The sequence below is a fragment of the Megalops cyprinoides genome, chromosome 22 (assembly GCF_013368585.1).
Source record: "Megalops cyprinoides isolate fMegCyp1 chromosome 22, fMegCyp1.pri, whole genome shotgun sequence".
NCBI lineage: Eukaryota > Metazoa > Chordata > Actinopteri > Elopiformes > Megalopidae > Megalops > Megalops cyprinoides.
In genome coordinates this window covers 2,274,104-2,292,006 of record NC_050604.1, presented here as the reverse complement: position 1 = coordinate 2,292,006, position 17,903 = coordinate 2,274,104, and the positions used below count along the sequence as shown (strand labels likewise).

The 17,903-nt window shown below is 40.5% G+C and overlaps 1 protein-coding gene across 1 annotated transcript; it reads left to right on the top strand.

The window, feature by feature from the left end:
- The first annotated feature begins 9,150 nt into the window (after window positions 1–9,150).
- Window positions 9,151–16,590, top strand: snapc3 (small nuclear RNA activating complex, polypeptide 3). The gene is made up of 9 exons (XM_036517035.1): window positions 9,151–9,382; window positions 10,240–10,323; window positions 11,213–11,294; window positions 12,177–12,281; window positions 12,447–12,596; window positions 12,941–13,023; window positions 13,921–14,079; window positions 15,763–15,870; window positions 15,961–16,590. The coding sequence occupies exons 1-9, from the start codon at window positions 9,156–9,158 to the stop codon at window positions 16,106–16,108; spliced, it is 1,146 nt and encodes a 381-aa protein (XP_036372928.1). The 5' UTR covers window positions 9,151–9,155; the 3' UTR covers window positions 16,109–16,590.
- The last annotated feature ends 1,313 nt before the right edge of the window (window positions 16,591–17,903 follow it).

The window sequence follows — 17,903 nt, the reverse complement described above, 5'->3', positions numbered from 1 at the left end:
ATTAGCTTGTTAGTTTTGTCATGGTGGCTAGCTAATGTTAGTTTTTCTTGGGCACGGCAATAGCTATATCTTTAGTGATACTAAGTATCCAACAACGGTCTATTTCCTCATTTTACGTAAATGTAGATAAATGATTTGTTGTGTGGATTAACTGAGCAAGATAGCAAATGTTACCAAGATAGATTGAAATTAATTTTTTGCACTTTGCAATTAGCTTAATGCTACAGTATGCACCAAGCTACAGTAGGTACTTAGCAAGTTTGGTTGTTGCTAGCTTGCTAACGTTTTGTTAAAAAAAATACAAAATTAAAAAACTAAGACAACAGAGTTACACAGATGGTTTCATAGATGTGAATCAGTCAGTTTGTGGAACAGAAACTTGCCTGGGAGAAGTAATTAATCCGAATGAAACTAATGTTAATCTCAAGAAAACACACACCCATGACATTAGGTTGATAATTCTGTACTATAAGAATGCAATAATTATAATACATTTTTTATTTGTTCTCCTTACTTTGTCTTTCCCATAATTCATAATTCTCTCTCTCAATACATGTGTGCATGTGCATACACGCACACGTTACATTATATAATGACTGATAGCAGTATGTTTTGAGGAATGTGTGAATGGGTTTGTCTTATTTCGTTTCGATCTGATTTTATGATTTACTGCAAGAAAAGAGGAGATTCATGGTGGCAGCACAGAGAGACCAGACAGAGGGTGTATCAAAGGGACAGAAATACAGACTGATAGATTTGAGATGGTACACACACAACAATAAATGTGTGTAAATGAGACAGGTCTATAAAATGTAAATGTTAATGATACAGTATTAATGTAATAACATTTTATAAAAATACTTTGTAATTTTTTTTCTGAAAATTATATAAGCAGGACTGAGGGGTTGAGAGCCTTTTCAGTAAGATTTTCCTGTGGTATGTATGTATTCTTGTTCATTTTTTTCTCCTTTTCTCCCTGACCCCAGGACCTTCTTTGGCTTTTCTGCCGCTGGACCAACCAGCCTGCTATGCTTGATGCAGTACTGGATACTCTTTAGTATTAAATGGCAACCTTCGTTTGGCCAAACGGCCTGTTCTCATCATAATATGTTCTTATGTTCTTAGTGATGTCATAAGTGAACACTAACTCATTGAATACAGCTTAATTACTTTGAGATAATATATTTAAGGTTCCCTTGTTGATTGATGACTCATTACATCACTGGGACGACAATGACATCACCAGGGGGACATTTTGATGCTTAAATAACTTTTATATCAAACACAATTGCACAAAAGTTTGGAGTGTTGACACATGGAATCTGTAGCTTAAAGTATGGAGTAAATGGCACTCAAAATTTGAGAAAAATAAGAAATGGCAAGAATAACTGATGTGCTAGCTTACAGCTAGCCCACTAATAAGTGAGGTTAATTTTTTGGTGGCCAAAAGCAAAATGTATCTTTTGTATAGGTGCTGTACGGAAGAACCCCATTGCTGCACAAGCTACCAATGAGGAGGTGCATAAGCATGCCATTAGGTGGTTCAACCTGGCCTTGGACCGTGGAGGTGGATGTAAGGAGCACCACCATGCACAGGAAGAACAGAATTAACTGACTTTTTTAAAATATAATTTTATACAACTACATGATGTTTTGAGTATAATTCAAGTAGAATGTAGAGTGGTTTGTCAAATAAACCTTGATTATTGGTAATGTGTTTGTTTTTTGTCTTTGAATTTAATGATCTTTAAGGTCTATGCCGGATCAGGGGCAGATGTCATGGTATTTTCTTTCAAACTTGGCCAGTTTAGGGACTGTTTTGGCATGGATCCGTAAAAAGGGACCATGCCAGTATTGGTCTGGTTTGTGGGTCTGGGCCAGATGAGTTGGAGTTAAAGCCGCAGTGCCACATCCGGGCCAGATCTGACCATTACATGCGGATCCGTGCCGCATCTGTGCCGGATCTAATAAAATTATTGGCTAGGCTGGTTCAGTCCTGTCCCTTTTCTGTTCCGGATCTGTAAGACGGATCTGCCCCAGCATTGGCCCGTGATGCATAAGGACACAACTCTGTTTTGCAGATGCGGGCCAGATGCAAGGCTACTTTTGGCCCAGATCCAGCACGTTTCAACTTGTTATCTGGGTAGGATCTAACAAAGCCATCCACAATATCTGTGCATTTTATTTTTTTACAGATCTGTCCAACTTAAACTTTGTTACCGACATTTTTTTTACAAAACAGCTAGTGTAGCGTCTAGTCTGCCTAAAAACAAGAAGAAAAAAGTTTTATTTTTCAATAAATTGAAATTTCTTAGCTGTTTAGCGAGCTACTAATTTCTCACATCAGTGTTAAGAATGTAACATTGATGGCTAGCTGTTGGTCAGCTAACATTACCCCAGCAAGCATAGCTACTAATTTCTCACATCAATGTTACGTTCGACGTTTGTATCACTGATTTGAGAAATTAGTAGCTATGCTTGCTTGGGTAATGTTCGCTAACAAACAGCTAGCTAGTCAGCTACCGTAACCTTGGTAACAGTAAGCATGCTACTTTCTAACATTGCCATTGACTCACCTACCAATGTAACTTAACATTTGGCTTCACAAAAGGCTAACATTGTATAAAGTGTAATGGACAAAAATTCGCTAAAGCGGTCTGAAAAGTCGCTAAAGCGGTCTGAAAAGTCGCTAAATCTAGCGACAAAGTTGCTAAGTTGACAGGGCGAGATATCGAAACGTAGATACCGCGTTTGCGATTTGATGTGCGTCTGCGTGGTCGCCATATTGGAGCGGTCAAGATCCGCTAGTAAACAAATACAATGTGTACTGAGAGATGCAGACTTCTCTATAAATTCGACTGTAACTCGCTTAATTCTGAACCGATTTTCATGACATTTGGTTTGTTATAAACATGAGAAATTAAAGATGATACTGGTTACGTATTGGGTTGGCACCTGGTTACTTATTGGGATAGCATCATAGCCGCTAGCTAGCTAGTTTGGTACGTCAACCCAAAATTAGCTAGCTAGCTAGCGGCTATGATGAACTTTATCCAAGTGCTAACGCATACAGTTTCAATACTTTTACTTTAATGCTTCCAATACTTTTTGTAGTTGGCTAGCTAGCTAGCTGGCTAAGAGGCGTTCTAGCTAACTGCAAAAGTATTGAAGCTGTATGCGTTAGCACTTGGATAAGGTTTAAAGGTTATTGGACGTCTGTTGTAATAAAAGAAACCAAAGTCCGTTTATCTGTATATTTCATGTTTGTGCACATTTAATAAAATGTTAATAATAGCCTGTTGTTGGTTAGCTGGCTAGTTTGCTAGTGTATTTTAAGCCAGTTAGTCAGCTTTGTACACGACAGTTCATACTGTCACTATCTGTTGACCTCGGGTAATTACAAAATTTAGTTAACTGGGGTTGGCAGCGAACAGTGAGAACCACTGTTCGAAACTCGCTCGCTCGCTGACCCATGTAACTAATCTAATTGAACACTACGCAAGATCCCACCCGTTACATATAGAAATCTACATTTTTGGAGGAACTCACAAAAGCTGAAATTCTAAACAATTCACACTTGATGTTGCCTATTCATAGATCGGAGCCTGCATATCCCAGAGGAAGTTGTGGCTATTCAGAAGGTTGTTTTAGCATAGAGCTGATTAGATCCGCCTCCAGGAACTGAATTTACTTCCAATAAGTAACCAGTATCATGTTCAATTTCTCACATTTATAACAAACCAAATTTCATGAAAATAATTAAGCGAGTTACAGTCGATTTTGTAGAGAAGCCTGCATCTCTCAATACACATCGTATTTGTTTACTAGCGGAAAGTGAAAAGTGACCAATCATAAGAGGTCCAGTGCCCCCCTTGGTTTCCGCCCCCAACTTGTCAAAATTCAGGTCGCTTCGCGCGAGCAGAACTCAGCTTCGAGAGCAGAGTTAACCTGTGAGAGCGTGTATGCCCTCCAGCGCTTGCCAAGCAGGAACTCTCGCGCGTGGTGGCTGCTTTGTGCGCTTGGTTGTTGAATTTGTGCGTGAGGACTTGGGCCATGTCGTGCGAGTGGCGTGTGAAATAGAATATAATTGGCTCGCGAGCATGTTTTATGTGCTCGTGACATATGACATAAATCTGACGCCATACAAAGGGGACAATTTTGAGCGAAATGTCTCGGAAGTTATGTGCCTAGCTTTTTAAAGAAAAAATGGAAAGAAATGCGCGTCTGATGGCTTCGATCTCGCTACTACATGCACATTTCAAGAAGATTAAATCCAGGGGAAGTGTTAGCATTTTGTCAAGTTGACAGTTGCAGCTGTACAAATCACAGATGCATAACCGAAAAAATAACAATAGGCCTACATGCTGTTTATTTCAGGCTTTGTAAACCATTCAAGCATTTATATTTAATGCTTTGTTCATTCAATACTTGGTTTCCATTCAAGTATTGATACTAAATATAAATTCTATGTGAAATAGAATGTGATAGTTACAATACTACAGTACATTTTCATAGTAGGGAACACTTTCTATAAATATTTTAACATAGAATAAAGCATATGAACTATTTTTAATTAGTCTGAATTAATCTGTTTTGCGCGATTCTGAGCCGTAGTGCGTGGTATCGCGGCCCGAACCATGATTTTATATATATATAATTTGTATGGTAAATGTCAGTATCATTACAATTACATTCATATTTGGCAGACGCTTTTATCCAAAGTGACTGGCAAACGAGGCACAATTACAACACAAGCTAAAAAAAAAAACCATAGAGTCAACAATATTATAAGCACTGCATGACCAAGTATCAATGGTTTGCCAGGCAAGGTACAAACTAGCAGATAAAGCTAAGGCGTGCGTTATAACATTTGATTACTTTTTATCATTTTATTTTATAGTTTAGTAGGAGACAGTTTAAGACTTGAGGAGTTCAGGTGTTCAAATTTCAGGTGCTCCGGTGAGAGCGGAAGAGCTGCGTCTTCAGATGTTTCTTGAAGACAGAGGGACTCAGCAGAACTGGTGAGGTGTGGAAGTTCCTTCACTATCCGGGGACAACGGCAGAGAGAAAGTCCTGGAAAGTGACTTTACGCCACGATGCAATGAGACAACGAGGCGCCGTTCGGTGGCAGAGCGTAGCGGTCGGGAGGCAACATAGGGTTGCAGCACTGAGTTCAAGTACTTGGGTGCAGTTTTGTTGGTCACCCTGTACGCAAGCGTCAAGGCTTTGAGCATAATGCGGGCAGCCACAGGGAGCCAGTGGAGTGAGACCAACAAAAGAGGTGTAACATAAGCCCTTTGGTTGGTTGTAAACCAGGCGTGCAGCCGCATTCTGTATCAACTGTATCATGCTGCCTTTCTGGTGATACGTTATTGTATACTAAAGAAACAATGATCTACTGGCCGATGACACTAATAACAGGCAAAATCTGGTTATGACGTATTTTTTACACCGTTTGTCATTGTGAGCGATGAAAGTGTATCCTTACGGAAACCGTTGAATGGGTATAGAACTGTAGGCCTTAACAAACAAAGCAACGTTTTACTAATTGCCATTTTGTGTCTTGTATGAGAGTAGATTAGGTTAGATAGGTGAAAAATATAAGTGAAAAATTTCTTCATCCACTTCAGCACACATACAACCACAAAATTAAATATAACTTCAGGCATACAACATAGCAAAGTGCACAGTTCACGTCATCACAAGTATTGAGGTCATTCTGGCATTTTAGGTAAAGTAAAAGTCCAGCTGGAATGCTAGCTATGACGGCCACAACAATTAAAGTTATCACGTCCATTTCATGTCTCAGATGCATTCCTTGAGTTTTACAAATTGAACTGTTGAGTTTCTAGGTTCATTTTCTCTGACAGAAATATGTATTCAATGGCTTCACCATATTTCGGCATCCACTGCATCCAATGTTTGTTTTGGGTCAGATTTTGTTACTTGCACAATATATGCCAACTGTTCTTTAAATTGTGCGTTAATAATTACATGGAAATACGCAAATACAGTAAATTAATAAAATGAAGTAACTCCAGACACAATTCTGTCACCGAATGCTTCGACAAAAGTCTTGATACAGAAAGAACTAGCAAGTTGAATATAAGTTGGCGGTTTCGTTAAAGATATTAAGGTTTGAAAATTAAACGTCTTATGTATGTCCAACGTCTCACTAACTTTACTACAGTCAATAACGAACACAAATGAAGTATCGATCATACATTTGAGTACAGATATGCCATTTATATACAACAAAAACTAAATATGAGTGTTTTGTGAAAAAGATTATGGATTCGTTCTAAAAAATCTACAATGACTCGTAGAAAAGCTACGTGTGTGTGGCTACCTACAATGCTGCTTATACAATGCTACAATGCCAAACGCAGTTACTGCAGATCTGATAGCTGCTTCTGAGGTAAATATTAATATGTTTCGACAATTGTCCCTTCTAATTACCTTATGACAACCTTATGACAACAGCTGTTTTCTTATAACTTACCTCGGCGCCCATATATTCAGCTCCATTGCCAGCACACAACATTCTGTTTCCGTGAATTTAGGATGTATAGAAAGACTAGTTAAAAAGCAGTTAGGCTGTATGTTTGTGGATCACTGGGGCCAGGGTTAGCCTATTTGTTGCGTATCCCTGAGCTCAGGTCACAATAAACATTGAGTTCTTTTATCGCGAATTTAGCTACTAAATGCCCCATGGACGCTCTTATTCATTTTTAAATAACTTTAAATTATCTCCGTAGTTTTCGTCATTAAGGGATACACCCACAACTATCGGGCGTCATAAACCCTGAAGGGAAGAACTCGCCCTCAGGTTGGCCAAACCATTTTTAGAACCAAACCATTTTTAATGGCCAAACCATTGTGTTTGTAGTGATGCGTCTCTCTGGATAAGGCCAGTATGATAAATAGCAAACGTTCACTGTAGACAATATCATCTCTCACCCAGAGCGGACATACTGATTTGGCAATCAGGAATATGCATTTGGGTGATTTCACACTACCTCAACTCCAAGCATCGACCTAGGCAAACTCCAAGACAACGTACAGGGCAACTCTGTAAATAATCAGCAGAATACATTTGTTCCAATTGCTGGACTATCACACTTGCTGCTTTTTCTCTGAAATGTGATTACCCTAACTATTACATAATTAGGTTGTTATCCCAGTAACCAACCATGCAACATACATAAATTCATCTGCTAACTATAAAATAGTTTGCCACAAACTTGATTGCAAACACAAGCACGTTCACTTTAAAAACAACAAATATTAAGGATTTTGCAAAGAGTATGGGTTCAACACATTTCTGGAACATCATTTTAAGCATCTACGTTTAAGGTCTTGATTCTTCATCTATCAGGAAAATGGTAGATAATATAGAGGCTTCTTCAGCAGATGTTCATTTTTCCCAACATCAAAATTGAGTAGCTGGTCATACAATCAATCATACTTTTTTCAACCAATCTATGAAAAAACTGCATGTGCATGTAGCAGAGCTGAAGTGAATAGCTCGTGTGAGTCCTGCGTAAAAGCCTTGGTTGAGGGTAGCAGGTAGCCGAGCGGTTACAGCGGCTACGTCACTCCCCGAGACCTGGTTAAGTAGTGCTGCTGCCGATATGCTGGCGGCAATTTGCCTTTAGCTCAACTAGCAACGACGCTGACCGTAAGGGATTGGCAGCGAGTAATGAAAACCTCGGTTTGAAACTCGCTTGCTGCACCACGTCAAAAACTAAAACACAACGCAGCTAGATCCAACCCTTTTCATTGCAGTAGTTCAGGATTTCCCAAGCAAGCCCTTGCCCTGCCAAGGTTCTTCAGGTTGAGTCCTGGTCCTGATAATAGTTTAAGGTGCCATTGTCAAGGTCTGTGAGGAAAGGACCCAGATGCAGACAGTACAAAAACTGCTATTCTTTAATGACCAAAACAAAAAAAAAAAAAAAAAAAAAAAAAAAAAAAACACACACACACAACACAAACACACAACCCCATACAAGCTTAAATTTAAGTCAGAACAATCCAAATCAGTAGGCCTAACCAAAAATCCAGTAGGGAACAGACAATATCCAAAATGGCAGGCAAAAATCAGTCTTGATTACTGGCAGAGTACATTACCAAGAAGACAGACAAATGGCAGGCAGGAATCAGGTTCAATACAAGCAACAAGCTGTCAGGCAAACAAAATTTCAGGGTAGTAGGCAAAAGGGTAATCCAACACAGGCAGAGTCAACAATAAACTGGTACAAACCAGGCTTCCTAACAAAGGTGGGAACAGATAAGGCACAGAGAAAATCTAGTAAAGAACAAAGAAAACAGCAGGGTATTTGTCGGCAGGCAGATGATGAGGGGATGAGACACAGGTGTGCAGAAATAGGCTTCAGGTGACAGGTGTGGCAGAGTAACAGGAGGTGGGGAGGCAGGCAGGACAAGGAAACACATGGACCTGTAAACAAAAACAAAAGACACACCCACACAGACAGCCAGGGAGAAACCGAGTGGCTCAGGCCAAAGTGCTGACAGCTGTGACAGTCATGATACATTCCATTTCTTCCATCAGTTAATTTATTGCAGGCTACTGACAGGATAGAACTCTAACAAGCTTCAGTTTTAAACTTAATGCAAGTTAATAATAATAATAATAATAATAATAATAATAATAATGAAAAAAAACAAGAAAAAGATGACGACAAAAGAAGAGGAATAAGACTATTAAAAATACAGATTAGAAGGTTGGGGACATAACTGGCATGTCTAATATTCTATTGCACAATGTAAGATAAAAAAAAAATGGGAGAACAAATTGACTTTTTGCAACTATTAAGCTATGAGTATCAAACATATTTGCACGCCTAGGGGTGATTTTAGGCACTACGTTAATGATGTAATGATGTAACCAGTAAAACGTTTTCAGTTTGGTCTCTCCCCTTACTTTATGTAGCTAACTAAGTAGCAATCTAACGTTAGCCTTATATTATAAAAACAGCAGGCACTCAATTCGCAATGATATTAAAACGATACAAGAAAACCCCACTCCCCCTGGAATATTATAGAAGACTGCTCCAACAGGACGGCAATTTAAAATGCGACACCCTTCCGTCATTCACTGCCGTGACGTCACTTTTACGCGTCCTCTAAAAAGCATGGCGGCAACCCAAATTAATTCTAATAATAACGTGCCAGTTTACGAATATACGGATATAAATACAAAACCGTTTCATGTTGGCGCTTTTCTAAGTCTGTGGAAAGAGACCCTGAAACCTAGTGATTATTCTTTTCAAGATACACCAGAGGAAAGGGAGGATGCCGAATTTGCAGAAGAGATGGGAGTCCCCTCAGAAACAGTTGATGAGCTCAAAGCTATCTGCAGGTTCGCAGCTAGCTGGCTATATTATAGCGTAGTTCAGTTCAGAATGCAGACGTGTAGCGGTAGCTAGCTGTTCCTCACTCGGTTGCGTGTCTACTCTGTCTTTTGTCACAGAGACCTAGCTACTTAGCGCAAACTAGTGCCGTTTCATATCACCTAGGAAAGTAGCAAGTGGCTGCTTGTGATGCTTCTGATTTTCATTTACATTACCTAAATGGTCATGATTGTTATCCGTTATCAACAGTTATCCAGCGGTATCAGTCTGCTCATTATCCAGCTTGTTACCACTTATTATGTAGTTAGCTAGCTGGCTGCATCATGTGGCGAGCTCTTAGCTCTCCCCTGAGAGGCTTGGTCGTCTTTCGCTGCTTTATGCTGTCTGTGCTAAGTTGTAGCTAAAGATCTACAAGTAACGCGGTAACGTCAGCTTTATTGTCAGCGAGTCTGATGTTTTTTTGTTTTTTTTTTATCTTCGGTACCCCTTGAATACAGTTGTTAGCTGTAAATTGACGGAGATGAATGCATCTGAGAGAACCTTGTTATAAGTGAACTATTTACATTTATATGCCACTTTGTAAATATTTCGACTTAAAATTCAATAGAACCATTGTGCGCAAAACTAGGGTGACACAATATCCACAAACCACTGCTCGTGACATATAACATAGTTACCATTTTTTGACCAAAATGTTAAACGATTTAGGAATAAAAAACCTGTCCAGAACACCAGGCAGTCTACTCAGATGCTGAGAGTGTGAAGTGTATGAAACAGGAAATATTAAGGGAATGCTGAATATAAACTGTGGGGTATGTGGTTAGCCTGATTGAAATCATCTTGCTTTGCTAATGTTTTTACACAGCCCGCATACTTTAAACAGTCATCCAGAAGATGAGAATCTTGATAAGGACGTTGTACCGGAGAACCCCAGTCTGCAAACCTTACGGTAAACATACTTAACTTAGTGTACTGCTCACTAAGTGTTACAGAGTGAAACTTTGAGAAATATCTTCATGTTATCCCTTGGTGTGCATTTAGTTATATACAGGTAACTGCCAAAATAAAGGAAACAATTGAGTAAATGAGGGATTCAAAGTATTTTAAAAGCCGAGGCTTTCACATAGGTTGTGTTCCTGCATTAATGAAGCAGTTAACATCCCATCCTGTTTAAGATTATGTACAAAAATGCTAGGCAGGCCCAGTTGCACAGTATTTTGGTTACTATGGTTAGAGGAAGAGATTTTGGTGACTTTGAGAGGCGGGTGATTGCTGGGGCAGTTTTGGCAGGAGTGTCAGTGATGAAGACTGCTCAACATGCTGATGTGTCATGAGGCACAGTGGCTAAGGTGATGCTGGCATGGAAGTCAGTAGGAAAGACGTCATCAACTGGGGCAGCTGTAGTTGAGAGTGCATACTCCTTGACATGATACAAATACAATTTATATGGAGCCAGTCACTTAAGATTGTTTTTTGGGAGGAGGTGGCATGTGTAAGGTAAATGGTTAGGGGTTAGTTAATGTAAAAATGGTTTTGGAGGCATGTTCCAGCTCTTCCCCTAAAGTGATACTAGATTTATAAACTCAAGGTCAGTTTACCAGATCTACAGATAAAGTTGTTAAATTACATTCCTTGTATATTTGCTTTGCAGGGAGCCTCATCAAGGCAAATTGCAGTCATTGTTATTTTACTACTTAGTCTGTGTTCATGCTGGTGATTATTTGAGGAGTCAAGGTGAACAACCTTGCTCAGGGTTGCAAGATACTCACACACATGTTTGTGTTTATATGCATGTGTACAGTTCAGGAAAAACCATTTCTTTTCCTGATTTTAAAAAGGCTGAGGAAGAAGAGGCAGGACTATAAAGAAACCCTTCTTAGAGACATGACGTGCCGACAGGACGTTTATGCCAATGAACTGGTGAGTTTCCTTGGCGTATCACTGTAGTGCACACTGGCGAAGGTGAGTTTCCTTAGTGCCGTGTTTCCCAACCCTGCTCCTGGAGGCACACTGTCCTGCATATCTTCTATGTATCCTTCCTGCTTGACTAAATCAGGTGTGCTCAGCTAATCAAAAGTGCCACTGATGAGTTCAGTCAGGTAGGTAGAGCAGGGATAGATAGAAGATATGCAGGACGGTGTGCCTTCAGGAGCAGGGTTGGGAAACGCTGCCTTAGTGTATCATGGTAGTGTGTGCTGGCGAAGGTGAGTTTCCTTAGTGTATCACGATAGTGTGAGCTGGTGAATGTGAGTTTCTCCCAATCAGCTTCTGCAGGAGCTGAAAGGGGTTGAATCATAAGATGAAGGATAGAGCCAGATCTGTTACACTCTCAAACTCTGCTCATGGCACTCTGGTGAGGTTCTGAAGCTATAAGCAATATACTTGTCACCATATCCCAATGTCACTAGGTCACAATATACATAACACTTTTGTATAAAAATGGAACATTTTTGACTCCTGATGCCAAGTTACAGCAGTTTATGGGTTAAAGGGTAACTGCTGCTGGATCCCAGAGGCTTTTATACTCAAATGATTGTTTATTTTATGTATGTTATTTTTCCATGCTATGGAAGCATCAGCATTTGCAAATGGCACCTTTCTCAGTGCTGGTCATCTGCAAGTTTGCAATGATCAATTTAAAAATAACCAAGCAGATCAGTTCCTTGTTGGATACCACTGCTGCTGCTGGACTGTGTTGCATTCCAGCATTGCATTTCCTAGCATGATCTTTGCATATAAGCAGTAGATGGATGTGTAGTGCGTCAGTGTATAGTGTATCAGTAAGTCTCTCTGAAACTGTAGGAAATCCTGGCAATGGGCAGGAGGCCTGAAGATCCTGAGGACCTGGTGCCGGAAGGGGAGCTCATTCTGAGTGTCAACGTCCTGTACCCAGTTATATTTGAGAGGGTGAGCCATGCTGTTTTCCCCAGCTGCCAGAGCCTTGCATGCCTGTTCTACTACGGGTGTTATTTTGTTTGCCAAGGAATGGGCCTCACTCATAAACACAAGCACAACCCTGGAGAATAAAGTGAGTATTGGAGTGCCAAGGCTTTGTTGTGCTTTCATCTGCAGTTTAAGAACGTCCGGCCTCACCAGACCTTCCAGGTGCTGGGGTCCCAGAAGCTGACGCAGCTGCGGGATGCTGTGTGCTGTGTGAGTGACCTGCAGGTGAGCGGGGAGTTCAGCAACACACCAGATATGGCCCCGGAGTTCATCAGCAAGGTAAAGACACACACACACACACTGACATTACATGCATTTAGCAGAGGCTCTCATCCAAAGCAGCCTCCAGCACAATAGAACATAAGTGTATCCATTTACAACTATACACCTAGTTGTTTTCTCATAGTATAATTGTGCAAAAGCAGTTTAGATTTTCAAGTGGGAGTGGGATCAAGTTTGTCAATTTGTGTTGTAATATATCTTTTCCTGACTTCAGCAGCTGACACACTTAAGTTATCCTTCCCTATGGAGGCCTTGCAGTGCATCATGGGTAGATGGCGTCGGAGCACAACCAGCCCCGCTGTATTCTCTCTCACCCCTGTATCTCCGGCTTTGTGTTGCAGGATCACTACAAGTCGGCATTCTTTTACTTCGAAGGAGTCTTTTACAATGACCTGCGCTACCCGGAGTGCACAGATCTCAGCCTGTAAGTCCTGCTTGTGATGGTTGTACAGGTACACAGACAGCCCTCTCTTATGACACTCCTAACCCTCACACAGGGAAACCTCCATCATGAGCCCATAAGGGTGTGCCTTGCGATCGGAGAGGTAAAACCATTGTATGATTAGTGCACAACATATTAACTGTGTGTAGAGGGCAGCAGTGTGGTATAGTAGGAAGTAGTAGGGCTTGTAACTGAAAGGTTGTTGGTTCATTTGCCTACTGGGGTGCTGGTGTTCTACTCTTTGGTGAAGGTACTTAACCCAGATTTGCCTCAGTAAATATCCAGCTGTATAAATGTATAACATGTAAGAGTTGTACCTTATGTAAATCGCTCTGGATAAGAGCATCAGCTGAATGACAGTAATGTAATGTAGGATGTATCACAAGGCTTAGGATTCTCGTAATACCACTCTTCCATTCCCATGCAGGCCTGTAGCAGTGGTGCCTAGCAATAGATAAGGAGGACTAAAAGTGGAACATCTGTTTAGTCACACCCTGCTTCGAGACACTTCCCTCAGTGTAATGTTGCTTGTCAGCGGCTAAGTCTTGTGAGGTTTGGATTGAATCGATCGCTAGACATTTCCTGCCATGCTGGTCTGTCCTGGCTCCCCTGCATCAGACGTGAAATGTCAAAGCATGCATCACAAGGTTTGGGCTCAGATGAGGAAAACAGATTAGTGTGTACGGATCAGTTTTTAAGGGGGCATGTGCTTGTGGCAAGAATCTTGTGAATGAACTGTGTCTGATGAAGCTGTTAACGTGTAAGCAGGGAATTGTTTGACCCATGTTCTTATGAAACCACTGTGACTGATGAATTGGCCCATTAATCTACGATAGGTTTGGATGTGTTCATTTTTGTGATTATGTGCCACTTTGTCAGGACCGTTTTGGAATGGGCAAAAACCCATGACTTCCCAACTTTCCAGACCGCAAAGATGGAAGACACCACGTTCAACAAGCTGAATATAAGGATCGGGTACCCTTACCTGTACTCTCATCAAGGAGACTGTGAACATGTGGTCATCTTTACTGACATTAGGTGGGCTTCAGCTGACTCGGTGTACAGGTTTAGTCTTATGTCTTTCATGAACACAAACAGTTTGAGTTCTCCATCAGACCTCTTTGCATGTTAATTACACAGAGAACTCGAATGAATACCTACAGCTATGTGCCTATTGACATCTGAAAGCAAGTTCCTGTTTGTCTGTGTATCCTACAGTTAAGTCTATACAGTAAAAATTTGACTGACTCCAGTAAGTAATACAGTATGGAAGGTGGTGGGGGTGGAACTTAGGGCTGTCGCGATAACCGCAATATTGCAATACCGCGGTATTGACAAGCCAACAGCAGGGGATAGCAAGCAACCTCACATGCGCACAAGAAACTATTTCGGATGAGCAAAAAAAAAAAATTAAATAGTTTCTCATGCACACTAGAAACTTCGATAATTTTTTTTTGCTCATGTCCCTTCCATAGATTTGCACTTAAGATTTAGCCTAAATAATTTGCTTTATTTATTTTTGTTTGACAGTTTATATCCAGCCTAGGCTATAGGCTAGGCTTAATCCTTTTTTTTTCATAAAGGAGAAAAGGCGTGTGAGCCTACCTTGCGCTCTTATTGCACCTCATTGCCCTTCTGTGTTCTGCATTTAACAATAAACAAGGTACCGTAAAACTTCCAATAATAGCAGAGTCTCCAATAAACTCAGGCCTTGTAAAATCAGTAGTCCTATTTATTTTTTGTGGCTAAAAAATGAAACAATACAAATAATTTTTACATTAGGTTAAATGACGTTGTTTTAGTGAATTCAGTTTGCCTTTTGCATGTTTATCTGTTCATGAATTAGATTAAACATAAACAAACAAAACAAGCTGTCTTTCAGATCATGGTAGCCTAAATTCACAGTGATACTGCTATTCTTAGACTGTGCTCTCCCATCATAGGTTGCAATAACAATGTTTAACTTACTTTATTAGTGATTCCTGTTTGAATTGCTACCAAAGAGCGTTGTATAATGTTTGTTAAGTAGGCTACTTGGGGGGGGGGGGGGGGGGGGGGGGAAGGGAACATGGTGAATTTTCCTGGTCAGTTCAGCTACCAATAACTTGCAGAAGCCTGAGGGCTTTAGGTGAAATAAACGCAGGTCTCTCATTATCACCGTGTCTCCAATAAATGCTGGTAAAGTTAAGTAATTAAAGCAAATAAACGCCTTGGTGTTTTTTGGAGGTTTTACGATATTTAATTTGTTTTAAAACTGTCATCTTTGTCATTTGTTAAAGGGACAAAAATGTCAAAAAGCAACATTATACCTAATAATAGCCTAACAATAAAGCTTATTTATATAGCACTAAAATCAGGAAAAATTAAGTAATTTGCAAAAAAAAAAAAAAGGCGGTAATACCGCATATCGTGGTGCTGAGCCACCCTAAATCACCGCAGGGGAAATTCCTTCACTGCGACAGCCCTAGTGGAACTACTTATTTCCCCTACCATTAAACAGACTTGCCTCCTGGTTTGCTGTATAATCAGATGAAGTTCTAAGATGCTAAGATGCTTTTCAAATTCTGTAACTGTAATTTAAAGTGCCCCCTACCTGTGATCCCATAATGCAGTGCGGTTTCCCTCTTCCTTATCAGATTGGTACTCCCATAATTGAATACGGTTTCTCTTCTCCACATCATTGGTCCTGTCATAATGCAATGCGGTTTCCCTCGTAATCAGATTGGCCCATCGGGATGACTGCCTGGACCAGACGCTGTTCCCACTCCTCACCCACAAGCACAGGGTCATCACCCGGAAGTGTGCTGTGTGCCACCTGTACATCAGCAGGTGCGAATTGCTGTGATTGCACAGCATGGTTTTGTACTGATATGAAGACATATGCTGATAAGTAACTCTCTCCTACTTTCTGTGCTTCAGGTGGATAACCACCAATGACCAATTAGCCCCTATGGACCCCTGCCTGTTCTGTGATGTGTGCTTCCGAATGCTGCACTACGACAGCCAGGGAAACAAGATTGGAGATTTCCTGGCTTACCCCTATGTGGATGCAGGCGCATTCAACTGACAGCTATGTTCATAGGCACAAGCTGTACATTACATTTTTCTGGCTGCTATGCAGTGTGAAAGTGTTTTTTGTTTTGTTTGGGTAATTCTTGCATCTAAAATTGGCATGAAACATTTTATGTGCACATTTGTATTAAAATGTAATAAACACAAAATGACAAGAATGTTATTTTAATGATTTCAGCATGATGATCTGAACCCTGAGGTGATGGCAGTATATTTCGTATCAGTGGTTGCAGAGACATGAAGTGGTCCATTCCTAATAAAGCCTGTGAATGAGGTTCTCAGTGAATCTAAGCTGTGGTAATCAAAGGAAACGTTTCTTTGTTCTACACTTGTTAAATCCTTTACATCCAAGTTCAGTTTTTCAGTTAATTTCAGGTATGAAATTAAAATGTACAAATGCTGGTTACGCTGCAGAAGTCGCAGTGGCTGTATTCAAAACCGCCTACTGCATACTGTGTACTGCGTACTACACAAGTATATACTGGATACTGCATGCTATTTTTCAGTGTAGTACCCAGTGTGCGACCATTAATGATTACATTTGTTGTATGTTACACTGTCGCTTGAAATCATTGTTTAGAAACGTCCAGATTTAGATTTCTTCGTGGTATTTTCCAGTTAGCCGCCACTTGCATTTTCACTTGCATATTGACGAGTTCACGAAAAGTATGGCGCTTGTATCTTTTCACTGCAGCTCTGCATCGAGATTCAGGGAATTATTACTTTAAAAAGTAAAGCGGGAGTAAAACTATTTCACACTATTATGGTTAAACTTTGCAATTAATCCGCTGTTTACATGCGTGCCGAACCGTTAAATGTATAATTAATAGTGTTGTAACGGATCGTAGTTGATTCGTGATCCATGCGGACCCCCCCGGTTCCGCACTCTAACAAGCGCTCAACAATTGAGTATTGATTATTTTAAGATTGTATTGGACATCTTGAATGTTTTCATTTAAGACCATGGGCAAAAGTTCCTTGCTTTAAGTGTTCAAGTGATAAATGGAATAAATGGAAAGCAAAGTTATATTTGTCTCCTTCTTTTTCGCTTATCATAAAAATGGTCCGATCCGTGACTCAGAAACCATGGTACGATCCGAACCGTGAGTTTTGTGATCCGCTGCACCCCAAATAATTAATAAATTATGTGTACCGGTAGCACCATTTGGATGGCTATGTGTGATTTTTTTATAGGCTACCCAAAAGTACAATAGCTATGTTCGCCTTCTCCTCTGTGCCACATTATGTGAAAACACTTCACCTTGCGAATGCTTTTCGTGAACTCGTGAATACTTTTCACTAGTGAGAATGCAAGTGGCGTCTAACTGGAAAATACCACAAGGAAATATGGACGTTTCTAAACTCGCAATGATTTCAAGTGACAGTGTAACATACTACAAATGTAATTATTAATGGTCGCATACTGGGTACTACACTGAAAAATAGGACAGTATATACTTGTGAAGTACACAGTATGCAGTAGGCGGTTTTGAACACAGCCACTGCGATTTCTGCAGCGTACTTTTTGCGTCATGTCCTGCCTCCTGCACGCTCTATCCAGGCGCCGCCCCGCGCCTAAACCAACCGGAATATTTCCAATATGTGAGAACACGTCTGTCACGGACAATCTCCTGTTGTGTACTACATGTGTGAAAGGGCAATTCCGGCCAATTTCCGGACCGAAAACAGCTTGAAAGGGGCTAATGATTAGTTACATGCCAGGGTTTTCAGTGTTCTCAGTGGCCACTGTTATGCCAAGATTCAGGGCAGGTCTAATACCATGTGCTGAT

Excerpts from the sequence above, each read along its gene's own strand:
- snapc3 (XM_036517035.1), top strand. The coding sequence starts at position 9,156 with ATGGCGGCAACCCAAATTAATTCTAATAATAACGTGCCAGTTTACGAA. Across the intron at positions 10,324-11,212 it reads CCCAGTCTGCAAACCTTACG|GCTGAGGAAGAAGAGGCAGG; the intron begins GTAAACATACTT and ends GATTTTAAAAAG. Across the intron at positions 14,080-15,762 it reads GTCATCTTTACTGACATTAG|ATTGGCCCATCGGGATGACT; the intron begins GTGGGCTTCAGC and ends CCTCGTAATCAG.